This window comes from Thermobia domestica, chromosome 6 (assembly GCF_964235325.1).
Source record: "Thermobia domestica chromosome 6, izTheDome1.hap1.1, whole genome shotgun sequence".
In the NCBI taxonomy this organism is placed as follows: domain Eukaryota; kingdom Metazoa; phylum Arthropoda; class Insecta; order Zygentoma; family Lepismatidae; genus Thermobia; species Thermobia domestica.
In genome coordinates, this window is record NC_137459.1 from 3,806,437 (window position 1) to 3,833,888 (window position 27,452).

Sequence of the window (27,452 nt, forward strand, 5' to 3'; positions counted from 1 at the left end):
TTAATTCAGTATCCTTTTTACTGTTGTTTATAACTGTTGGACGTCTACGTTTGTGTTAATAATTCTCAATTATTAGTAAATATGTTTGCAAGGAGTTCATTAAATTCTTTGGGCCTTATGCAGAGTCGTTCTGATGCGTGATTAGAGCATCACTAAAGCGTTCGACTAACGTGTTGCCTGCGGTAGTCAGATATTTAATATGACGCTAATCATACGTCAAAACGACTCTGCATGAGGCCCTTTATTATTATTATAGGAGATCCGTATGTAGTTAAATCAACATAGTTTTTATAAGACCCAGTTAATATAAATCTGATTCTGTGAGTCCTGGGATCTTACTTTGTTACGGAGCTTACACACCTTGAATACATACTGAAATGAATCATGGAGCGTGATTTTTGTGTGTTTGAAAGGTACTTAAGTACTATATATGAACGCAAACTAGAATACAGAACATTATTGCTAAGTTTACGCACCATCATTATCATCACATTCTCTTGAATGAACGAAAGAATGTTTTTCTAAGCTTGCCTAGAACTAATAAATATATCAACATAATCAATGTTGAAAGTGAGAAAAGTCGAAGCACAAGAAACAGTTAGGATTCATAACGTACCATGAAATACGGGAATGGAGCCGTGTCTGTTGTAAATTATAATAGAGCTCAGGATTATGTGAATGCGTGTACATATAATTTCCGAGACGTCAATAATCTTTGTCACTATATGGTATAATGATAAGTGTGAGCTCCTTCGTGGCTAAGCGGTTAACATACGTGCCTTTGGCGTGAGAGTCTCGGGTTTGTTTCCCGCCTGGAGCTCATGTGATTGGAATTCCACGTTGATCAGTAGGTCCATTTCTCACATAGCTTCGCTGCTGAACGGGATGTTAAAATTAACTCAGTGATGCGTGTTCTTAAGACTGAAAACACTATCTTAGAAATAAAATGTTAAACTAAGACTACAAGAAAAGCTTAATAACACGTTTTCGAAGAATTATTAATTCCTAGGCTGAACAATTTCAAAGTTATTCTTTGCATAGTGATCCGTGCACGTCGTTAATTACTAATTTTTTTCTTCTTGTTCATCTTCAGGGACTCGAATGGTTGGTCTCATTGTATAACAACAACTTAAATGGAATTTTGGCCGATGAAATGGGTCTCGGAAAGACTATCCAAACAATTGGTTTGATTACCTACCTCATGGAGAAGAAGAAGGTGAATGGCCCTTACTTAATAATTGTGCCGTTATCGTAAGTACAATTTCGGTTTTTTTATGCTTTTGGTAGAACAGCATGCTACTGTACAGTATACGAGGTGTGATCAAAAAATACAATGAATAATTTTATTAGCAACAAAGCAAAAAGCTTACATGGAATTTGATTTAATCTCCTTCAAACTACTGTCCTTGGCTAGCAATGCATTTATCCCAGCGTTGTATCCAGGGCTTCTTTTGGAAGGGCGTTCAGCTGCTCCGTCATGGCCCTCACCACGTCAAAACGTTGCTCTTTAAGCACGGATTTAATTTTTGGGAAGAGCCAGAGGTTGCATGGTGCTGTACAACGTATGTGGAGAACACAGTAAATGTGAACAGACAGGAATATATTTTTTTCGGCCTAAAACTTGCGGATCAAAAGCAAGGTGTGGCACGGTGCATTTTCGTGGTGAAGAAGTAAAACATTTGACCATTTAATCGAAAGTTGAAAATGCTTTTCACGAACCCATACGACATGTTTATTTCTTCGGAAGGTTCTCGAATAATCATTCACCTGTTTGAACAAATCATTTGTACCATTTTTGCACGTTTTCATCTGTTTTTGACGTCGAAGGACGTCTCGATCGTTCCTAGTTTTCAACCGACTTCTTGCCGCTCATACTGTTCGTAAACAGTTCTCAGTACCACCGCTTCATCGCCATACACTGGTTTTGACAGTTCTTTGACACTTTTTTCCTGCTTAGAACAAAACTTAATGTTGGAGCGCGACGCACACTCTTAACACATCCTCACTCTTTTGCCTCTGGAAGCCAACTCACATGTCACAACTTGTTCGAAGTCGACACTGTACCAAATATTTAGGCTACGGAGCTTGCTAGTTGAAGTGAATCCAACATCGATAGATGGCGCTGTGCAACTGCATTAACCGTTTTTTCATTACACCGTGTAAATCGATTCACTTGCAACCGACATACATGGAGATCTTTGATTTCCGTCTATGAAACTTTTCTAAATATCTTGTCTTTAAAAAGAACGTTCAAAATCAATTTGTTTCAAATATGAAAAATCAGGGCTACGAAACAAGTACCGATTGACAGAAAATTTCGCACTGTATCCTCTTTACAACCGAAATTTCCTAACCAAAATGTGGAACAATTGTAGTTCATGACTGTTCTGATTCACTGCTCCAATTACAAGGGATCTGAATACGTGCATTGTCATATAAACAAGACCACACTAATTGGAATAACATGAACTAATACGAAAATCTATTTTCGTACGTGGTATCCAGAAGTAGAAACGTAATCGAACCTATCGCAGTCTCCCTACTCTAATCTCACGTATTCTACTCGTGTAGGTGTATAGATTAATAAACAAAACAAAAACAAACTAAGAATATTGTAATATTCGTGATTACGATAAGAAATATTCGTAATTGCAGCTAATCTACAATAGTCATACGGTCTAGTTATGTACAAGATCCTCTAGGTTTCAGTGAATATTAGAATTAGTTTGAAATTGATTGGAGGAAGTGGTGTGTAAAATATTGAAATAAGATAAATTTTAAGCTATCTTGATTTTTATGCGTTTACACTTAATTGGCACAGTTATTGTAATATCGTGTAACCTCTTCCAGTTCCTAGAGTGTAGTATAGAAGGAACGAACAAAATTTGAAATACTCGTACAGATTTGAAAGAAAAGAAAATATTGGAAGTACAAATTAGTTCGGTCCGTTTGTTTATGGTCAAAAATGCATTTATTTCAGTGCAAAATGAATGAACAGATTAATCAGGGTACTGTCCATCGCTGGCTACTACTTTTTCCCACCTCTCAGGCGATTTTTGAATTCCATCGGGAAAAAAATGCCTCGTCTTTTGAGGCGATCCAAATTAGGAGCCAATTTTCTATTTCTACGAAAGAAGTGGACCGGTGACCTGCCAGATCGTGCTGCATCCGTTGGAACTAGTAATCAGAAGGAGCAATGTTCGGTGAATACGGGGTGCGGTAAAATATCCCACTTGAGCGGGTTTTTTTTTTTTTTTCTTCGACATGAGGCCAATATCTTTGCTCGTATTCCGTCAGTTTTTCTCGCAATGCATGGCTGAGAAGAATCGGTTGTAGCCCATGCCGATCGCTCGTAGTGGAATCGCCAGATTGTAGCAGCTCATAGTATACACCACTCTTTTGGTCCCACCAGATTCACAGCATCTTCGAGCTTTGGTGTTGATGTTGAGGTCGATGACAACGATTGACCGGTTGTAGGATATCAATTTCTAATCTCCAATTGTTAATCCGATGTTTAAAAAAAAAAAAATATTTGTTTCCTTTGAAACAGCTGCTTGCAAGTGAAAAATCGCCTTTCAACGTATCTCTGTTTCAGTTTATAAGGCACCCAATTGCCTTGCTTGTGAATAAATCCCATGGATTTCAGTCGTATGGAAACTGCTTTTTGCGTAACTCCCAATGATTGTGCCAGCTCCTTTTGTGTTTGGCTCGGGTCTTCATCGAGTAATGACTTCAATTCTTTATCTTCCAGTATTTTTTTGTTTAGAGCGATGCTTGTCTTCAACGCTGAAATCACCATTCTTGAAACGTTGGAACCATTTCCTACATGATTTATCAATTGGAGCGTTGTCATCATAAACTTCTGCAAGTGTTCGATACACTTCAGCTTCAAAGCAGAAAATTAAAGCCTCCCGCAAATGCTGCTTAGTTAACACAAAATTTGACATATTCAACACAGTAAAAAAACAAGGGTTTTGTATGAAACTCAAAGTGATATAAACTGAATATTTTTAACATATCTAACCTTCCTAAAACCACTGAAATCAGCTGTCACTATGAAACATTCATAACAGCCAGAGCCATCTTTGGAAACGGACCGAACTAATTTGTACTCCCAATATATAACATGTGCCATAACAATATCTGTGGGAAGTTGAAAATAAGAACTATTTAAGATGATCGTGTATTTTATATTAAGGAGAATAGAACTACATTGAAGACTGAGTTACTTTATATAAGCTCTTATTTTTCAGAACGTTGTCTAATTGGGTTCTTGAATTCGAGAAATGGGCTCCGTCTGTGGTCGTAGTTGCCTACAAAGGCTCACCTGCGATGAGACGACAGATTCAAAGCCAAATGCGAGCGACGAAGTTTAATGTCCTACTCACCACTTACGAATACATTATTAAGGATAAAGCTGTGCTTGCTAAGGTAAGAAAGAAAAAAAAGAAATCAGTTAAAACGAAAGATGACTGTAGACTGGTTTTCCGTTTATCTTTTTCTTTCGTACGTTTTCAGTATTAACTAACGAATAATTGAAAGTGAAAATATCACGTATAAAAATGGGAAAACACCGAGACTAGTAGATAGTTTAGTTGTTTGGAGTTTGCTGTATATTAATATATATATTTTTCTGATTAACAAAATTGTTGTTCATTACGATATAATTTTGTTTCATTCAGAATTGAGTGATTAAAAAAAAATGTTATTACTGTTTGCATTTTTAAAATCATTTCTGTGTATAAGTGCTTTTTACATTTTTAGCATATTTATGTGCAGTTACAAACGCTTGCAGGGACGTGAGTTTAGAAGTAAAGGTAGAGAAAACAAATACATGGCAGTTCGTCAGGATTGTAATGCGGCAAATTATGGATGCGTTAAAATATCTTGGATCAGTATTAACAGACCGAAACCATATTCACGAAGAAATTAATCGTCGAATAAAAGCAGGGAATTTGTGTTGTTATTCAGTTCAAAACATTTTATCTTCGCAAAATCTGTCGAGAAATTTGAAGCTTAAAATATATAAAACGATAATCAAGTCTGTTGTGTTTTATAGTTGTGAAACATGGTCGCTTAGTCTTAGAGAAGTATGCAGACCGAAGGTATTTGAGAATAAAATCCTGAGACGAATATGTGGACCCAAGAGGAACGGAATGGGGAATGACAGAAACTACCTACATAGCAAGGAATTGCACAATTTATACCTTTTAGCGAAGATTCTTAGAGTCATCAAGTCGAGGAGGCTCAAGTAGCAGGTTGCGTAGCCAGAATGGAAGAAACTAGGAACGCTTTCAAACTTTCAATTGGAAATCCAGTCAGAAAACGACCATTAGAAAGACCTAGGCGCAGATGGGAGGACAATATTTAATATGGTCTCACAGGAATAGGAATACAAAGTAGAAAGTGAATCCAGTTGACTAAGGATAGCAGTCAGTGGAGAGCTTTTGTGAACGCGGCATTGAACCTCCGGGTTCCATAGGCCATAGAGTTAGTTATGTGCAGTTTTAGAATCTGTTCATTTTAACTGCATATCTTCTAAACTTCACGGAAAACTTCTAAAAATGAAATACAATATAATATTTTCAAAGTTCACTTCGTCTAGAGAAAAGAACACCTGAAGGTATTCCCTCTTCGAATTCAGCATTGTTAAGGATTGCAGTTGTATGAATCAAATACCCTCCTTCCCCTTCGCCCCCTCGCCTTCAACTGTGTAGGTATTTTTAGATCATTTGTGAGGTGTATTAACTATTGACGTAGCCAGTTTTTACAGCGTGCAGCTGTTACTGCAAAATGCCTAAAGATGTATTTCTTCGAAACTCAATAATTTTGTCTCTGAATTTGGTGGTGGAAATGTTTGTAACATGGATGACTCTATTACCTACTGTGATACGTGCATTGCAACTGAAAGAAAACTTATTGTGCTATAGCATGTGCAGGAGAAGAAACATAAACATGAACTTGAGCTACGTGCGAACGAAAAAGCAGTGGAACATCATCTTAGGCAGTATGTTACGTCAAATCACTGTTTTTTTTTTCTCGAAGATTTGTGTCAGGTTAACAAAAAATTCGTTACCTATATGTCCTCCCGTGGAAAAACCAAATATGCTCCAAATGTATCGTAACAAGCTACTTTCTCACTGATTTGTGGTTTTTACAGCGGTGGATGCCCTGTGCGATTGTATGCCTACTGATATTACCATCCCTTACAGTACACATTTTGATAATCACTAGGAAACAGTGGTCGTAAATTGCACACTGTTCAGAACCATGTCACTTTAAGCGAGAAATTCACAGCTCACACCAATCATTCCCGCTTAGCACTGCACGTGTCTCGTTGCAACAACCGACGATCAGGGAAACATGTTCTCTTCTCTCAATGTGCACCTGCGAGCAACTGACAAACCTTGGGCATCCAAGGTAAATCAACACTCTTAACGTAACTTTGCAGCAGTTTTACCAGCTACTGAGAACTTCCTGAATTTCATGTTCGATTAAACGTGGGTTTCAGTTCAGATCAAGAAGATAATTTGTAATAATTCTGTATATCGTTAATGATAAACGCATTGTAGTAATTTTGTTTTCATTTTTCATATTGTCATATGAATTAAGTTGTTGTTTAAACAAAAACAGCTTTTGTAAGTGGAGTACATTAACATCTGATAATTTTCGAATACCTGCCATTACACGTAGAATATGTATAATGCTTTGAGTTAATTTCTCGTATTTTGTATCTTTTATCCTGATTCCAATCCATTTCTCTTTCAGTTACGATGGAAATACATGATAATCGATGAAGGCCACCGAATGAAGAATCATCATTGTAAATTGACTCAAGTGTTGAACACTCATTACTTAGCTCCTCATCGCTTGCTGTTGACAGGAACCCCTCTACAGAATAAACTCCCGGAATTGTGGGCATTGCTCAATTTTCTATTGCCATCAATATTTAAGTCTTGCAGTACATTCGAGCAGTGGTTTAATGCGCCGTTTGCAACCACTGGTGAAAAGGTAGGTTGACTTACAATGTTGTTTGACATGATTTCAAACTCTTCAAAAAGCAGGAAAAATAGATAGCAGAAATGTAAATAAACATAAAAGGAAATTAGAATATAAATGAGCTCCTTGGACGCTTAATTGCGATAATTACAAATAGAGTACGTCCGAGAGCTCTACAATTAATTCCGTCGTGCAATATTGCTTGAATTTATAACTGTCAATAGCTAAATTTTTAGCAAGCTTTCTACATTTCGCGAAAAAATCTATAATCGTATAATCGGGATCGGTTTTGTGTAATTGTGTATCTTTTAAACTAAAACGTGTATTCTAAGTTCTTACTTCGTTTCAGTATTAATGGTGGATTCACAGTCAACTTTTTCATTCATATCTTGAGATTTGTTCGATATATTTCTTTTTGTAGTCTATACATATCGGGTTATTCAAAATGAAGGAGCAAATTTAAAATATTTATTTCTAATGGACGACAATAGATAGAGACATATACAACACATCACTGAATAGAGAAAAGTTAAAAGTCTTACACCCCCACCTATTAGTTCCATTCAATGCCTACAGCGGCACTATGGTTTGGTTACAAGAAAATGGAGACGCCCCAAGAGAAGTAGTTTTGTGCGTTGTAGTATGCAAAGAGTGAATCCATTAATTGCAGTGGAGCGTGCACTTCATTGAAAGTTCAACAAAGAGCCCTTCGTTATAAACAGATTTACAATTCGTACAAGAAATTCGTAGAAGATGGTTGCATATGCAAAGGAAAAATCACTGGTCGTCCTCGCACGTCAGATAAAAATGTTGAGCATATCCGAACTGCTTTCGAACGTAGCTGTAGGAAATCTACGAGCAGTGGAAGCAGAAAACTTGGAATTCTGCATCCGACGGTATGGCGTGTGCTTGAGAAATATTTGCATCTAAAGCCGTATAAGCTGCAGTTACTTCAGGCATTGCACCCTGGCGGTCATATATTTAAAAAAATAAAAAAAAAAAGCGCTACAATGTTGCAAGATTGGGAAAATGATAGTTTTCCTTGTTTTGTTAATTAACACGTTCCTGGTAATTTACTGTTTGTTAGATTGTGCCACTCCTAATTGAGGGAAATTGTGATAATCGCAAAACCTTAAAATTTCAAATTTATCATGACCTGCTCTGATTCGCATCATAATGGTCGGTTTAGTAGTTTGTCCTTTGTTTCAAATACCTTTCATATGAATTGTGTACACGTTGATGAAAAAAGAAAATGAAGAAACATTTATGCTTTTACAACTATAATTCTCTTATTGTTAGGTGGAGCTGAATGAAGAAGAAACCATCTTGATCATTCGACGTCTTCATAAAGTATTACGACCTTTCTTACTACGGAGGTTGAAAAAGGAAGTAGAATCCCAGCTTCCGGATAAAGTGGAATATATTATCAAATGCGATATGTCAGGTTTACAGCGGGTATTGTACAGGTATGTTTCTATTAGATTTAGTGGAGATGGAGTATCGTAGGAGTGAAAATCTTTTTTCTCTCTTTCTGTCACATTTTCTTTTCCAGTTCATTTGAAAGGAATTTTCTTATACAGGGTGAGGCAAAAAGATGTTAACATTAAATGGGGGTTACTCGCGTGAAATTACAAGGCAAGGATTTGGTTACAGTGTTTCAGTTTGGCACCCATCCCGCTCAATGCACTTGTGGAGTCTGCCCATTGTTGATTATATGGCCCTCTGGGCTATTTGGGCAGGGATAGCAGGGATGACCTGAGTGATGCGGTGATTCAGGTCGTTCAGGTTGCTAGATTTGCCGGCATACATACGATCCTTGACCACGCCCCACAACCAAAAATTACATGGCGTCAGGGGAACGTGCCGGCTATGGGAGAGGATCACCTCTACCAATCCAATCCAGCGTTTGTGGGATGCTGCACAATCTGCAAGGGATATGGCTTCATTCCTAAATCACGGTGTAAAATTCTAATATTAATCTCTAGAGAAAGTCGGCGCGAGGACTTGGTTGGGCTGGCTACCATCGCTCCCTGGACGAGGATGATATTCTCTTCAGTTCGGACAGACGTCTTTCTACCACTGTTTCCCTTACAATCGTCTTGAACGGACCCCGTCCTTACAAACTTCTCGCAGATCCTACCAATTGTCAGGCGCGAAGGTGCATCCCGTCCGGTCTAGGCCGTGAATTTTTATTGTACGATGCTTGTGGACTGAAAAACCTTCATCCAGGCAACTATTTTCCTTCGTTCCTCAGTGGAATATTGGCACGCCATGGGTTAATCTGGGGAAAAAAAAACACCCATTTACTGTTAACATATTTTTGCCTCACCCTGTATAATTTGTTTTGTCCATTTACTAATGAAATGATCACTAGAGCACAGTATTTCTTGTTAATTTAATAAAAGCCACTGAAAAGTTTAGGATATACATTTATTAGAAAGAAAACTATGTTTTGAAAGTGGGATACATGTTATGGAAGAATACTAAATAAAAGAAGTAATGAAAGAGTTGACGTCGGAATGAACCTTACCACAGCATTTCTATAGATACCATGCGCAATAATTTTTCTCGAGACGCTTCTTCAAAACACGTAGTGTTACGAAAAAATTGTAAACTCTTGGGTAGCTTATTGAATTTCTGAATTCGTAAATTCATCTAAACATGGGTCTAATCCAAATTGAGCCCCGCAACTTTGGAAAAGAGGAGGGAGAGATACATAAAAATGATTAAAAATGACCAACATTGGTGTCGGTTTTTCGGAATTGCTGAGTTGAACAGTGACAGTTCTGATCCCTTTTCCATCCGAATTCAGTCACGCAACTTGGGGGAGGAGGAAGATACATAAAAATTATTTTTTTTTTTAAAAAAATGAGAAATATTACTGTCGAATTAGCTTTCGGGATCGCTGAGATGAACAGTTACGTTTGTGATGCCGTTTAAATGCAAATTCAGCCATGCGACTTGGGAGAAGGGGATATATGTATGTATGTATGTATAAATGACCGTTATCAGTAAGCGCTTTATTATTTGTAAAAGAGTGACTGATTATCGGAAATATTACTATTGTTTTAAAAATTTAACCCAGAGAAGCGGGTAATTGATGCTGGTTTTTGATAAATAGAGGAATAAAACTATTTCAAAGTGGCAGTTAAAAAGGGGCATAGAAATTTAGTGAAACAAAATGAACAACGTTGATCAATATATTTTTGCTAAAGATTGAGGGATTTTAACTAGTGATAAACTGTCCGTTGTGAAGGCGGTTCATTCAGTTACAATACGCTTATACTTCCATTGAAAATGATTCCGGAGAGTGTTATGATAAGAGTTAATGTGTCCTTGTGTATATAGTATAGAAGCATAAGATGTGTGGTTGTATTTCAGGCATATGCAAGGCAAAGGCGTTTTACTGACGGACGGTTCCGAGAAGGGTAAGCAAGGCAAGGGAGGAGCCAAAGCCTTAATGAATACTATTATGCAGTTGAGGAAACTATGCAACCATCCATTTATGTTCCAACATATTGAAGAAGCTTACTGTGACCATGTTGGAATCCAGGGAAGTCTTGTGACAGGGTAAGTAGACTTTCGGTCTTTTTTCACTACATCATTCTTTCTTCTTAAAAGCAAGCCCCAGAAAATATTCTAGACACGTTTACTCACGTATCAGTTGGTTCGTTCTTTATTCGGAATAAAAGTCGAAGTTCATAAAGACTGTTTCGAAAAATATCCAAATTTTGTCTTTTTTATGTTAGCTTCTGCTTTTAAGTAAAGACTTACATACGTTATCTTCGGAAGATTTTTTTCTGATGTATTTAAACTGGCAACTAACACAGTGGTCTGTCGGTCCGCTACTAAACTTTCTGACAATTACTATTGTAACACTACGTATTCAACTGAATTTTGAAATATCCCTTCATGTTTCCCATCCCTTTTACCTGAATGTGTGCTCGCTGATAACCTGGGATGGGCCAGATCATTCAGTAATTCAGTTTAGAATCACTTTCTCGAAGAACGTTAAGTGAAAAGGTGTTAGTTTACGACGCGAAAGCCAGTAAATATAGTCCACTTCTCACCTACAGGGCTCTTAAAATTTATTGACAAATTTTTGTTTCATGAATTTGAAGACAGATCTTTTTCTCGTTTCTGAATCTAGTAGAAGTAATGATTATTTGGTAGATATTCTAAGTCTCTGAAGTTTGCTTTGAGCTATGTGAAATATTCAGAAAATTTATCTGTATTGGCAGTGAAAATTAAAAACAAATTTACGAACGTTTAAATTTACGTGTTTTGCAAGTATTTGAGTTGCGTTAAAGTAAATACTTGACCACAGGACTCAGATTTCCTCCTTGTTCAAAGGATTGGGAAAATCAATTACAACATTAACCAAAAAAAAAAAATAAAATAAAATAAAATAAATAAAAATGTGTAGCAACTTTGTTTTTGTGCAAACAAAACTGATGAGTAGACGCTTTATATCAAGTAGAGGGAACAAACATGATTAATATTTTCCTTTTGTATTTTTTTTTAATTATTTATTTTTATCTTTGAGGAAATAAGATAATGATTTAGTATACATTTACACTTACTTCAGGTCCATCCATTAGTTGATGTGTGTGTGTGTGTATATACGTGTAAGGTTTTCAGTAAGCACTATAGTATTTCCAACTTCACCTATCTCCAAATTTAGTACCTTAAAAATAGCTATATAAAAATATATCTTCAATGCGTTAAGTAACTTAAGTATCCGAATGCAAAACTGCACAAATATTTTGTTCACGTTTGCGTTTGATATCACAAGAAATATATAACGACTGCTCAGCCTTTTTCTTTATTTAAAAAAAAAAAAAATCTACAAAGGAAGCAATTTTATTGTGATAATGTAATGTGATAATGGCCAGGTTCAACATAGTTTTGTTTAGTTCTCTGCATGCTTGCATGACTTATGATTTGACTAAGAAACACGTTCTATTTAGGCCCTATTTTAATTTAAAATCAGTTTGGTTTAGATGAAGGAATTATTCGTTTTGCAGTTTTGAACATAAACACAGTGTTAAAGAAATAGTAGAGGCACCTCAAGAGATTTTCCTCACCATATTTTTTTGACCTTTTCATTCGTAGACCAGATCTGTTTAGAGCCTCTGGAAAATTTGAGTTACTAGATCGCATATTACCAAAGCTGAAAGCTACCAAGCATCGTGTCCTACTTTTCTGCCAAATGACCCAGTTGATGACAATAATGGAGGATTACTTGAATTGGCGAGGTTTTATGTATCTGCGTCTCGATGGTACAACGAAATCGGAAGACCGAGGAGAACTTCTGCGCAAATTTAATAGTCCAGATTCCGGTTACTTTATTTTCCTCCTCAGCACTAGGGCTGGAGGTCTGGGCCTTAATTTGCAAGCAGCCGATACAGTTATTATCTTTGATTCTGACTGGAATCCTCATCAGGTAAGAAGCTTCGCAGGCTAGTTTGTCTTCTTTAATTCTGCTAAGGATTCTTTAAAGTGATGTACTTTGATAGCTTGGTAGTAGAAGTTCTCTTGCATGAGAACAGTGATCAGTATGTAGATATTGTAGTGAAGATAATTCAAACAGCGAAGGAAGAAACAAATAAACAGAGTGAGAAGAAATTGAGTGATTCCACTGTAGTATTGGGGAGAAAAGATTAAATCTTTTATTTAAAATGACTAGCTAGTAAGTGAGCTATGGTCAGAAAGGTTTTGCAATCTGTAAGTTTGATACATTATAAAATAATGATCTTTCGTATGTTCAGTAAGTTTTTGTTGGCCTTGTCAAATTGACAATGTCTTTGAAGTCAGGCACAGAGGCCATATATCAAACATTTTATTGTTATCCATATAGTTGCTTCTATCTAGATACTACATCCATCCAGTTGAAAGATTTTAAACAAATAATTTGGGTTTTAAATGATAATTCCTTAGTTTTTCTTCATGAAAATATGTTAACTAGAAATATTAGAAAGAACTGCGATCAGTAGTGTATTTATCTATGTTATAGACTTGCGTTTCGTGTGTTCTTTCATCTCATATCTTAACGACCACATATTTCTATTCAAGTTGCCTTACTGCAAATGTCTGATTGAATATTAGTAACCAACAATACCGACCTTGCTCTTCCTTGAAGAGGTTTTAATTTCACTTTACTCGTGGCATGATCTAGTCTTCGCTATCTTCCCGGCAGAAGGTAAGATTAAAGCTTACTGGAATTGGTCACATGGAGATTATTGAACAGAGTATGGATCAGAAATGATAAATGGAAGAAGTGACTAATTCTATATCACACCAATTTATCTATATTAAAAATATAAACATTAATGCAGTTTAGCTTATAACAATTTTACAATGTAATCACCTTATTTACTATTCTTTGAGCGATTGTGATGGGATCTAGAGTATAGTCAAGGAATGTCTAATGGTACGCTAAATTTAGACTTATATATGCACTACAGCTCAAAAGTTTTCGAACACCTCGGATTCTTGTAAGCATTTATTGTGATCTTATTATTTTGACATAAGAACTTTACCCGCCTTGCATCAGATGTATTCGTGTCTAAAGCATAGAATTTGATAACAGGTGAGGTCTTGAGAGGTACTGCAGATTATATGTCAAATCATAATTCTTAAAATTGAAACCAAAAAAGACAAATTTGATATAGATATTGCACAGTATAAACAAAAGTGTTGAAGGTGAGGCAGGATATTAGTTTTGTTTGGTAAGTGTAAACATAGAGTGTCAATACAGTGACAAAAATTTGAAAGAGATAGTAGTTTTCCAGTTCTCTATACCTCATAGATATGCTCGCTTTAAAAAAGCTAAAAACGCCATTCTTTGAAAAATGTTTATAACGGTCCATATACATCCTTCTCTGTTCAATTGTTGTTCAGTGGAAGCGTATATGTGATGCTCGTCGTTACTGTTTTAACTAGCAACTATGGAGCATACGAAACCATCGGAAACACTTTTCAAAGTATGGTATTTTGGGCATCTTAAACGTTAGCATATCAACAAGCTACAAAGAACTGCCAAATTTGAACAGCTACTTTCTCTTTCAAATTCTTGTCTACATTGATGCTCTATGTTTTATACTTTCTAAATAAAACTAACATATTGCCTCATCTTCCACACTTTTGTTTATAGTATGCAATATCTACATCAAAATGTCTTTTTTGGTTTCAGTTTTAAAGATTATGGTTTGACGTATCATCTGCAGTACCTCTCAGACCACGAGCCAATTGTCATCAAATTTGATGCTATAGGCAGGAGTACCTCTGATGCAGAGCGGTAAAGTTCTCGTGCCAAAATAATAGGATCACAGTAGATGGTTACAAAAATCCGGGGTGTCTGAAAACTTTTGAGCGGTGCTGTATATACGTATATAATATGAATGAATTTTACTGTTTCAACATTCCTTACTATTACTTCCCTTATACGATTGTTTCTGGCCTTTTTAGTTTGTAATTTTAGAAGCTTGTTAGCCAGACTTTGTTTAAATAGTCTTGTTTTCCCCTTTTGGAATTTTTTTTTTTTTCACATTTGACATGGATCACTGTCGGCCAACAACTGGTGTTTTCAGTACACAAGTGGAACAAGTACACTTTCGGGTCATTTCGGACATATTTCATCTTGAATATCTCTACCTAGTTTAAAAAGTTTCGTATCGAGATATCAAAAACAACTTACATTTAATGTAAGAAACAGTGTTAACATTTCTATGTACAAAGTTTTGCCTCTTTTCTCTTAACTTTGATAATTGCTCTGAACTCTACAACTAAACAACAAACTTTAGTCACTTCCTCTAGAAATCATTAAAGAAAGATATGTTAATTAAGTAAAATATTCATGTTTTATATTTAACAATTTCCAGTTGTCCTATCTCCACATAGCATTTGCCACGCTTTCATTAAGTTGATATGACTGTCCGGATCAAATTTTTAATGAATTTTATTATCTGTTTCCTGTCGTTTAGTCGACTTGAAACTTTGTAACTTGGTTTCCCTGACTACTACACAGAAATTAGTATGTTAAAACCACTATGTTATACAAAACCCCTCTAAAATGTGGAGGTTTTATTTAACTCTGACACTAATGGATCGATTTGAATGAAACTTGGAATGTCTTCTCATGGGCTCATATCATCACACTTAATATTCTATGGATGGCGTTATTCTTCTGTCATAACTTTCAGTATGGCCGATAGTAAACAGTTAGTATTCTGTTCCTTTTAATTCACTGAGCTCCTCCGTGGCTAAGTGGTTAGCGTACGCGTCTTTGGCGTGGGACACCCGGGTTCGATTCCCGGCGGGAGCTCATGTGGTTCGGATTCCACGTTAATCAGTAGGTCCACGTCTCATATAGCCTCGCTGCTGAAAGGGACGCTAAACTAAAATCAACTCAACTCCTTTTAATTCACTGTTTTCTGCATACAACGATACATTGGGTTTTGAAAGCTAAATATTTTAAATTTAGTGTATTCTGTTTTTGTTCGTAATTGTCATTAAGTTTCTTATTTTATTTATTTTCGTGAGCCCACTTCAAGGTATATTTATTCTATCCACGTAACTTGCCTATTTATTGTACCTCGATCAGGATCAAACTTCACATGCTGGCTGACCTTGACCTGCTACATGACCGGTCAGATTTTGTTATATTTTCGAAAACAAATACATCTATGAAAGCTATCCAATCGAGATTCAAACTTGACATGATCGTACACCTGGTCGTAATTTTTGAATACACTGACATTTCCTAGGTACAGGAAAAATTACACTGGTCGGCAAAATTAATTTTTTTTTTCGCTCCCACGAACTAAAATAGGTGATTCCTATAGGTTTCGAGCTCCTGAGTTCGAATCCGTAACCCGTTTTTCTCCAGAACGTACCAGTTTTCAGGAAGGAGGAGGGGGAGTGTTTCAATATCCGCCCAAAGATACTATTCTCCACCCATAATAATTTGCACGTTATAATTTAAATATCAATATAAATTATGCAGATAAAATTGCATAAAAAGTTAAAGTTTAACACTTACGTGTCACTTGGTTTTCTTACTCCTCTTGTAATTACTACAGGGTGTTTCGCGTGTCACATTCCAACAGAAGTCTGCCAACATATTCACACTCCATTTACCACTGTAGCGCCTCTCGATGCTGGTGAAACCTTTCCCCGTGTTCGTCAGAGACTTCCCCAAGCTGTACATTTCAGGGAAAAAGTCCAGGTGGCAATGCAGGAAGTGTAACTTGAGGGACATATTACATTCCATGTTATGAAATGAAGTAATTAACCTGCCCACAATGTCTTTGTAGTCAGGTGACTTATGATTCCCTAGAAAGTTACTGCACGCTTCTCGAAAGGCCTCCCAAGCCCCACTTTCCACTTCATTAAGCTTAGAAGAAAATGTAGTATCCTTAAAAACGTCTCTGATTTGAGGTCCCGTAAAAACACCTTCTGTCACCTTGGCCTCGCTGAGTCTTGGGAATAGTTTTCTGAGATGATTAAAATCTTCATCATCCCGGTTAAGGGCCTTGACGAAGACCTTCATGAGCCCTTATTTGATATGAAGGGGTGGTAAGAATATTTTCTCCGGTTTCACAAGACGTTCATTAGCCACGTTCATCTCCCCTGGGACCAGTTGCTTCCTTGGCGGCCATTTTGTGATGGTGTACTGATCTTTGGCTCGACTATCCCAATGACACAAGAAGCAGCAGTGCTTTGTGTAACCTCCTTGTAAACCGGTGAGGATGGTAATAACCTTAAGGTCAGCGCATACAGACCACTGGAACTGTTCGTACTTTATTTTCTGCAATGGTTTCGCATGTTCTCGTATGTTTCTTTCATATGTACAGCATGAGCAATAGGGATGGCTGGCTTTTCATTGCCATTGTGTAGTAACACTGCCTTGAAACTTATCCTAGAGGAATCTACGAATAGCTTCCAATCTTCAGTGTTGTAGTTCAACTTCAGTTGCCTCATAATCGATGGAATGTCACTGCAATACACCAAATCACCATCCTTTGTAAAATTAGGAACTAGGCTCACCTCTCTTTTCCTATACATCGATATATTCACATCTTAGTTTAGTAGATTCCATTGTTGAAGTCGTGATGCAAGCAACAGGGCCTTAGACTCGGGAAGGTTTAAGTCTCTGATCAGATCATTGAACTCTTCCTGACTTATCACATGTGGTTCATTAGTGTCAGGCACTGGAGCGTAATTGGGATCTGACTGTGTACTCGAAGATTGTGCAACATCCTCACAAGCAGCAGGTTCTTCATCGGATGAAACACTGCACAGGGTGTATGAGTCTGGTGGTACGGGTACAGGCAGACAAACATCATGTTTCACAGGTCTCCTCGCGGAATCCAAGTTAAGATACTGTATTTTATGCTTCATGTTTTTTGAGAAACCCTTTATATTAGTCAGGCAGAAGTAACAGTCTGAAACATGATTTCGGGGCTCGCGCCAAACCATAGGTAAGGCGAACGGCATCGATTTATGTGTAACTTTAAACCATCCTGTGAGAGTACGCGCACACGAGTTACAACTTTGTTTCGGAGCCCAAACGCGATCCTGGTCGCCGATTTTACACCGAAGTACAGATGGTAGGCTGTCTTCAGGAACGGTGACAATGGCCTACTTTGTCCCTTGAAAATCACTTCCCCACATATGTAGCAGAATGAATCTGTCGAATTGTTGCAAGTTCTCTGCATGTTCGTTTAACACAAACGTCAGTATTTCACGCAGAAATATTTTTCACCTACGGTATACACAGACAAAGCGTAACACCACCTTCTAACAGCAAGATTAACTCGAAACTGAAATATTTGTTTCACGCGACAACGTGGTGTATGTCTTGGCGCCTTTTTTTTCAACAATCTGTCTGTCGTCTAGACAAAATGGAGCCGACGAACGATCACAAGTTGATTACGAAATCTTTCTCGGTCAATAACGCCTAGGTTTTAGTGTATGCAGTGTGGAACGACAATAAGTCTTTGCAACCCAAGGGGAGGGGTACGTTTCCGGGGGGTCGTGAACTAGAGAAAAGAATGTTCCTGGGATATAGCCTAGTAACAGTTCTTGGATTAAGATAAAAATCGAGAATTATGCACTCCAAACACGGAAAACACATATTAGATACGAAAAATACGATTTTTCTGTCAATTATGGAAACAGCACCCCGTCAAAAAAACCTTACGTGCTGGAACTTTCTCGATGAGATATTCGTAATCAGCGTCTCGAAATCTATCCGGTACACCCTTTCACCCTCGTGGGAGGATTTTCATGCCGACCAGTGTTATAATTAAAACAAATTGAGGTTGTTTAGGAATCTGTTGCACATTACATTCAATACTATACATACACATGTACTAATATTCGATGTACGGACCTCGAGCATGCGTATGGGGTCCTTGGTTTGATCCCAGCTCGCGACAAGCGAGCTTTGTGGTAGACAAACACCGTGTGCATGGATTTTCTAAGGGCTCTCCCGTTTCCTCCCACTATCTTCATTCCGCCCTTTCATACATTTCTCATCATCACCGTCTCCTTTATCCTAGCCGGCATAGCCGTGGGACGTGAAACTTAAAGATTTCATTGCATGGAGTGCATTCAAAAGACAGCTTTGTATGAGGAAAAAAAAAAGCAAACATATCTAAAGCGTAAAATTTTCAGCTAATGTATTCTGCCTCTTTGCTGTGAGGATCGGAGACATGGACACTTAGGGAATAAGACTTCCACCGTCTGTAGATTATATAACGAAACATATAGATATGTGTGCTAAGCAGGAAGTACCCGCGAAAAATGGAAAGAGAACTACATGACGTACAAAGTTATTAGTGATAGTACCGTGAAAATAAAGGCATTGAACAGGCAGACATGTTGCATGAAGAAGTGAAGATCGCTGGATAAAAGCAGTCCTTGATTGAATACGAAGAAAGAAGGAACGACGAAGAAAGTGTCCTTATACAAGGTAGTGTAATGAAATGAAGGACCACTGCAGAGTAACGTGCGAAAGAATTGACCAAGATAGATTGCTATGAAGAAGAGTTTGTGGAGACCTACGTCCAGCAGTAGATTGATGGATTGATGATTGTTAATTATGATATAACAAACGCTTTCAGTGAAAGCACTTTTTTTTTTTTTTTTTTTTTCTTCACGTTGTAATGATGGTTTCACTGTTTTCCGGTAAGTAATTTATTTTCAGATTTTATTTCTGGTTGTATTTTGTTTCGGTATTTCTTTGTTTTCAGTGCATATGATATTTCTTTCCTTTGCCTGGGGAAGGTATGTGAAGTTTCCCTATTTTATGCATCACCAAAATACGGAGGAGCAAGGAGAATAATGGTTGATAAGTAAATCAGTTTAATAGGTGTAGGTCTAGGTGACTAAATATATGTTAGTTGTTGTTACGTAAGACGAGATGTGTCTATAGAGTGGATCTCGTTTAATCTTTTCTTCCCTTTTGAGCTGTAAGAACATTAAAACATAATATGTATGATTTAGTGTGAGAACCAAATCATCATGCATTCCCTGAGAACTGAACACAAGTTCACACGTGGTTACCCAACAGTGGAGATTTCATATAAAGAGAAAGATTATATTGTATGTAATAGTTCTGTATAACTAAATGCAATTGCCGTTGAATAGACTTCCTGTGCATTTAATGCGTAATTGTTTTCAGGATTTACAAGCTCAAGATCGTGCTCATCGGATAGGCCAGCAAAATGAAGTTCGAGTATTGAGGCTTATGACCGTGAACTCAGTGGAGGAGAGAATATTGGCGGCTGCAAGGTACAAACTAAATATGGATGAAAAGGTTATTCAGGCCGGAATGTTTGATCAAAAGTCCACGGGCTCTGAAAGAAGGCAGTTCCTTCAGACTATTCTCCATCAGGATGAAGCTGATGATGAGGTAAGCTTTTTCTCCGTCTTTGTGATATTGTACGAAGTTTCTGATTGGTCGATTTGGGAGTGAAGCGTCCTGTTCAGCACAGAGGCCATATGAGACTTAACCTAGAGCTTAAAGTGCGATCTGGAACCACATGAGCTTCTACAGGGAATCGTACCCAGATATCTTGCGCGTTTGTAACTTAGTAGTGTACACAAACCATATAGCTACGAGAGAATTTGCACGAAGTGTACAGTGTCGTAGCATATACCATGTTCATAGACACTAAGAATTGTGCGTTATTATTATTATTAACTATCATGTGCATTTCCAGAAAACCAGATCACAGACATTTTTCTATAAATATATTTTAAGATTATTATTATTATTATTATTATTATTATTATTATTATTATTATTATTATTATTATTATTATTATTAGTGTGGGTATAGAAAATAACACACTTGTGTAGTCTTCTTCAAAAAACCTAGCCACTTGTCTCTTTATTATGCCTTCATACAAGCGTGGCTAGGATAGTTTAGTATTTGCACTTGAAGCAAAGATGTTAAACTGCCAAATTGAAGGCACTGTGATTCAGCGGTAGAGCGCCCCTCTTGTTGGAGGAATCTCTTGTTCGATCCCTGGCCATGTAAGTTTGAAGTGAACAGCATTCTGTCCGTGGATTTTTCCGTTCCCTCACATGTTCCTGTTCCAACAATTTTTTCATAAGCATTTATTTTCATTCATCATTCGTTTCCTTTAAGTCTTCGGCGAAAAATCCGGGACGTATAACTAAACATTTTATTTCATTTCCAAGTAAACAGTCAGAAAAGGTTTCTATTCTGACGTGCTCTTGTCTTAACTCGAAGTACGTCGAGGGCTGCTAGCCATTCTTTCAGCTAGGACATACGTCACCAGAACAAGTGTAATTATTGAGTATATATATATATAAAGTATCAGATGAATAATAAAGCTTTAAACCGAACAACCGAACCGAGCAGTGTTTTAATGTAAACCAGCTGAACCTGCGCTATTTACACAGCGCACAGTTCTAATATGAGCGCGAATCTCCTCCCTATTTCTCACTATATCTGTGCAAGTCCCTTTACGGACACTAGTAAAGGACATGAAGACTATACAAAGGGAGTGAATTGCTATAGACAAACATATAAATGTAGTATTTTAATATATAGAATGCTGGGGGGGGGGGGGGTTGTGACCAACTTGGATAACTGATAGATGATACCAAATGCATTTTTTTTCTTATAATTCCATTTCCGAGTACGCCTCATTGTGGGTCTACAAGCCTTCGGAGTTTCCAGCTTGCAATAGGTTTTCTCATTCAGATTTAAGCAAACCGCCTGAAATTCCGTCAACCCGCTATACGTAGCTCCTCTACGGGTTGCCTTTCACAAGGGTATCAACCTCCTAGTGGCAATATTAAACTAATAGGGTCTAAACGACGCCTAAAATGTGGAATAGAAAAATACTTTTTTTTTTTTTTTTTTTTTTTTTTTTAATGTGAATAACTGGCAAATCTACACGAAATTTGAAAGCGACCAGTGAAAACGACACACTTCTATCACTTGTGGTTTTTGAGATCTTTGTCGAAAGGATTGGCCACAAACAAACTTTTCTTGACCACAGACATATAAACCTAGCATTTTAATATATAGATGAATTTCTTACCAAGTTCAGGTTATAAAGTACGACTATTTAGTCTGAGCTTCATCAACAATGAAAAACGAGAAATATCTTTCTGTAACACTTATAAAGCAATAAAAAATAAACCAATGGGACATAAATCCTCAAATACAAACAAGTTAACAATATTCTTTGGGTATTAATTGTAAATATAACTTGGAATTACTAGTGATTCATTTAACAAATTCTATAACAGCGACAAACTTACCTTCATTCATATAAGGCTGCTGATATTATTAACTAACTTCTGTTTTCTTGTATCAATTTAATTACAATATCTATACTAAAGCTTTCCTTAATTTTCGTAAACTACAATTTTTATAAATAATGAAAATTGGAACACGCACCTCGTGGAAGTAAGGTGTACAGTATCTTGAAGTAACGAAGATTTACAACCGTATAATATGGCACCACGTTGATGATAATTTAAATATGTTGCTATAATTGCAATTATACTTCGTACTTCTATCAAGGTAGTAATCTTCAAACTCCATTCACTATTGTAACACTTAATAATAATATAAAGTTTCTCGAAGCTAATGGGTCCTATATGGACTTCCCAATTTTAACAATCTTTAATTTTTCGATGTAGCCACTTGTACTCTAAGCGATGTACCCGCTTGTAATATTCCACTTTGAATGGCATCGAAGACATCCAGAGGTGGCCAGTGGAACACATAGTTCCAACATTTTCCAGATATAGCGCTACTAAAAAGGTAAAGCTGGTTGCATAGGAACCCAAAACTTCCTCTATGATGGCATCAATACGGTACACCATATATTTTGTTTCCCTCCTCCAAAGGCAACAGTAACTTACTTTTGGAAGAAAGGAGGTGGCCAGGATTTTTGTGAAGAAGGCTCCTTATGTATCAGAGAATATACAAGTTTTGCTGACGGGTGTACTTTTGTTTAGCAAATAAGTTTTTTCACTTCTGAAACCATTTAAGCATCGAAATGAACTTTTGACTCGTTTAAGGAGGAGAATGAAGTTCCTGATGATGAAACTGTGAACCAGATGATAGCAAGAAATGAGCAAGAGTTTGAGATGTTCCAGCGAATGGATCTGGAAAGAAGACGCGAAGAAGCGAAATTGGGTTCCAATAGGCGACCTCGCCTCATGGAGGTTCATGAACTTCCAGATTGGCTTGTAAAAGACGACGACGAGGTAAGTCAACTGGAAATATGTAGGAAGTTCATATTATTTACAATAATCTCACAGTGTTTGGAAGTGCAGGGGGATTCTTTGGCAGGTTTGAAAACTTAATCCTGAAGGACATAATGTACGCTTGCTGGATAAGATCTTTTTACTTAGAGTTGTAGTTACGTCTATATTCTGGCCTTTAATTACAAACGTTATTTGTACCATCAAGTTAAGTTTTTTTCATTGGTTTCTTAACAGCCATTCTTTTAGTTGCGATTCAATATGTACAAGTCGTAATTTAGTCGATATGTACACTCATCTCCAAACTGATTGTCGCATATCTATAACTGTCTTCTTGTAACAATATAATTTTTTTGCAGAGTACTTTTAATACTTATACTATGTGTATAATCGGGAAATGTATATTTGTGTTAAATTTCATAGGAAAAGAATTATAAATACGAAAATTAGAATGGGTAAAACAAAATGTTGGTAAATGGACAAGAAAGTTTTATTTTCGTTTTATTGTTCTTATTTACAACTCTTTTGACATGAAATTTCCCACATACATGTCTTTGTTAATGATACACATAATAACATTATAAGAAATACCGGGCGAATTCGTTATCAAATTATATTTCTATAACAACATATTTATAGACATGCGACAATAATTTTGGACATGAGTGTACAAGAGTTCTATTCTGGTCTCGTAAATTTTTGTTTCATAGGCCTGTGCAGTTTTACTGCCTTCATGATTGTAAAGCTTATATGGAAAACTGGAAGGAGTAGATTGAGCATTAGAAGTAGAGATGGAAAAGCTAAGTAATTATGGTTTCAGTACACAGGTATTCATTTGCCCACATTAGTCAATGTCACGGTGGACTAATTTAAATCAGTCTGATTTAAATCAAAATTTAAATCACCTGATTTTTTGGATAAAAATCGTTGATTTAAATCAAAATTCCGAAATAAATTAATTTTGAAGTGAAAATAAGTGAAATCCCATTTCTGTTCTGTTATTTCGATTATGGAAGATAATAATCATAACACAGTGAGAGCCTAATGTATGTACAGCACACTACGAAAACGAGTGTTTTATGCAGGGGATGATTGGGGAAAATCCCGTTTTGAACGGGTGACGGGACCATCCTGCTTTCTTCTCTTCGTAACATAGAGTTTGTAAATTGTTAACTGTTCCACCGGCGAAATCACCATCGACATTTAAGACGAAAGTGCTTTTGTGTGCGTGTCTCTTTGTTCCCAGATAATAGGGTCGTATTTAAGGAGATCCGATCCCCTCTCCGAAACTTAAAAATTTTGTACATTTGTTTACATAACTTTAGGTGAAATGTACGTATTTTATATGTATTTCGTGCCCACGCTAGTTCTAGACTACCAGATATTTTTTTAATTATGTCCCTGACAAATATCAATAACTGAAAAAAGTGCCATGTTGATAAACGTTGCTGTACTTTTTCCTTCATGATTAAGAAACATTGTTTGGAATTGAAATAGATTAACAGTGGGGAATTAATTGAAAATTCAATCCCAATACTCTCACTTAAATGACATAATTAACATTTAATACTAATTCCTAATGTTTTTCCTTCACTTCGCGACTTGCATTATACGAGGAGAAAGATGTGATTTAAATCAAAACAATCGATTTAAATCACAAAAATCAACAAAAATGATTCTAAAAAAATCATATTTTTTTTTCCAGCCTGATCAATGTTCCTTCCTCTGTGTAAGACTCGCCGACATCTCAAATATCAGAAACCCTAGTCGTGCACAAAGATTCAATAGACATAAGAAAAACCTACCATTTTTCTCTATAATTCACTTTCACAAATTTTCAATTTCTTGCAAAGAAATTGGTTGCGTCACGAATATGAAATAGAGAATGTTTTTGAAGTCATGCACATAATCTAAAAATATAGTTTTATCTGTTAATGCTGTTGTGATTTAAGCCAACTTTCGTGGTGTCTTTCTTCTGCATTCGAATGCCTTCCTGTTCGATCCCAGCTCGCGCCGTGTGGACTTTGTGGTGGACAAACAACGTGCTCGTGGGTTTTCTCGGGGTTCTCCCGTTTTCTCCCACTTTCTTCATTCCACCATTTCACTCATCTCTCATCATCACCGTCTCCTTTAGCCTAACCGGCATAACGGTGGAACATAAAAATTAAAGATTTCATTTCAGTTTTTTCGAATGCCTTCCTGTTGCGATAGTTAATAGAGATGATTATTTTTGTTTAGGTTGAAAGATGGACGTACGAAGAAGAGGAAGAGCGCTACTATGGACGAGGTTCTCGGCAGAGAAAAGAAGTGGACTATACAGACAGCTTAACGGAGAAAGAATGGCTCAAGGTGATTAGGGTGAGTGAAAGTTGCAGCAAATTTCGGACACGCCACCAAAAATAATTGGCTGTACATGTCCATTGGTGAAAGCTTTGGTTGCGATTTCAAATTATGAATATTAAGAATGTATAATTATTTCTGTACTTTTTTGAATGAATGAACAGGTGATGTCACGAAATATGCTGGACTTCGCTACACTCTCATGCTACAATGAAAATAAGTGTGTGTGTTGCTTGTTCGTTTCTGCATGGTGGATGTTAGTAACTATTAATTCGACTTTAAATTGTGAATTTGTACTTTTCATTGTAGATATGCATATTTCTCGTAAGTAATGTGCTTGTCCTATGACTATTAATCGATTGATGATGGCCTTTCACCAAAGTAAGATATATCACACAGCCGGTGGAAGACTGTTACAAGGCAAGAATGTACATTTGTGGGACAATTATTGTTTTAAGTTTGTTACTTTGTCAAAATCGCTCCCTTTTGACTGTTATTTCTGCCATCTAGGGGTTAATTTGTTTAGTTACGTTTATACAAAAATACCATCAGGTAGAGCTCTCTTTCACTCCCTCCCTCTCTCTCTCTCTCTCTCTCTCTCTATTCTCTTTTGATCGATAATAACTCAAAATTGCCATTTTTTAAGTTCTAACACTCTTCCACTGGGTGTGCGGTATATAGGGTGTTCTAAAAATGGCGCCTACGGATCACAGAGTACTATTCTATAAGTCTAAATAAACCAAAAAATATACATATTTGTATACCTTTCGCGTCCCCGTTTGAAGACGCGAATTGCACTATGTGGCAACGTCGCAGATAACCAACCATAGATTAGATCTACCAATCCATCAAACAACAACATCGATTCTTGCCAGATGACAGTTAAAGGCAATAAATGTTGACACTAGCACCATCTATTACCGTGACAATCGATATAAGTGTTTAATAGATTCGTAGAGCAGTGGTAATAGTTCCAAATTAATCTGCGGCATTGCCACATTGTGAAATTTTGAGTCCCTATAGTGGCTGAAGGAGACCCCGGAGGGCATTCCATCATATAACATTTTCGCTTTATTTTGGCCTGTAGAATAGTGTTCTGTGGGCTCCATTTTTAGAACACCCGATATATATATATATATATGTATTTGAGGGTGGTGACACTTTTTAATATATAAAAAAAATGCTAAAGAAACTTCTAATCGACATCCATTTTCTCGTAGTACTGCAATCATTTCCCAGAATGAGAATCTGCATTTATGTCAGATAGTGGTTCTCAACATTTTTAGACTCACGACACACTTCACTGAACGTGCAGGACATCGCGACTTATTGTAAATAATAATAACTATTATAATAGTAAAACCTGTTAGTATTTATAATGACTCTATATAACACAGGATTTTTGCTACCGCTAGAGGTGTTGATTGGTACAGTGTGTCTCGATTTTAACTAATTATTATTAAGTTCTTGATGATTTTTAAATTCTAAAATTTCATGACACACATTAGGGGGACTGCGTGACACACCAGTGTGTCGCGACACATCGGTTGAGAACCACTGGTGTAAGCATCCCTTAATTGTACAAAGGGGCTGTAATTATCTAGCTTGGTATATTTACGTTTCAGAGCTGTGTACACGACGGAAAGTTAATGCTATGGATGAAGTTAGACAACTAGTGACTTGACGTCTAATAATTGCGTCTCATGGTACTATGAAAGGAACAATAAAACTCAAGTAATTAAATCAGTCAGTTCATAGTTACGAACTATGTCATTAATCATCACTGAAGTAAATGATTCGAGTTAAGATCAAACTCTTATTCTGATTTTTTTCTTTTATTTTTACAAGTGTACCAAGTTTTGGATTTGATTTTCGTTGTCATATAATAATAATAATAATAATAATAATAATAATGCGGAGAAAATAGGTTCTTTGTAAAAAATTTTCTGATAAATTCTTACGAAATATGTTTTATTGATACCGTGCATAAGTACAAGTTTAGTTTTAAATTTAAGAGATAGGAGTTACATTCACACGGCATCATGTGTAAAATTTCAGAGTACTGTGTTTCCAGATGTTATAAAAGTTTTTCGTTAATGTTTGAGAATACTCTCCATGAAGGGGATAAGTTTTTTAAAACACCAAACGTCTGACGCCTTACCGATAATATTTAATCTGTACCTACACCGTAACAAAAATGACAACACTACAAACAGCTATGTATTATCAATAAATCATATAATAATCAGGCTAGTCAATGTTCAGTTACGAAACGATTTACCTCCGTCTTATTCGAAGAGCCTAGTACTAGTTTTCGGTACTTGCGTAGTATTATTCATAGTGATAT

General features: G+C 36.6%; 1 protein-coding gene across 8 annotated transcripts in view; it reads left to right on the forward strand.

Annotated features, from left to right (window-relative positions):
- The window catches only part of brm (ATP-dependent helicase brm), a 91,445-nt gene that overhangs the window by 45,450 nt on the left and 18,543 nt on the right, over positions 1–27,452 (forward strand). For 7 of the 8 annotated variants that reach the window (XR_014131793.1, XR_014131794.1, XM_081761251.1 and 4 more), the window contains exons 14-22: positions 1,094–1,251; positions 4,254–4,431; positions 6,769–7,011; positions 8,299–8,465; positions 10,381–10,569; positions 12,115–12,445; positions 19,691–19,921; positions 22,580–22,768; positions 25,004–25,123. Coding sequence is in view for 6 of the 8 variants with exons in the window: in XM_081761251.1 (XP_081617377.1) it covers positions 1,094–1,251; positions 4,254–4,431; positions 6,769–7,011; positions 8,299–8,465; positions 10,381–10,569; positions 12,115–12,445; positions 19,691–19,921; positions 22,580–22,768; positions 25,004–25,123 (1,806 nt within the window). In the remaining 2 variants the exon portion in view is untranslated. The remainder of the gene's footprint in view (positions 1–1,093; positions 1,252–4,253; positions 4,432–6,768; positions 7,012–8,298; positions 8,466–10,380; positions 10,570–12,114; positions 12,446–19,690; positions 19,922–22,579; positions 22,769–25,003; positions 25,124–27,452) is intronic. The other variant, XM_081761248.1, reaches the window with a different exon arrangement.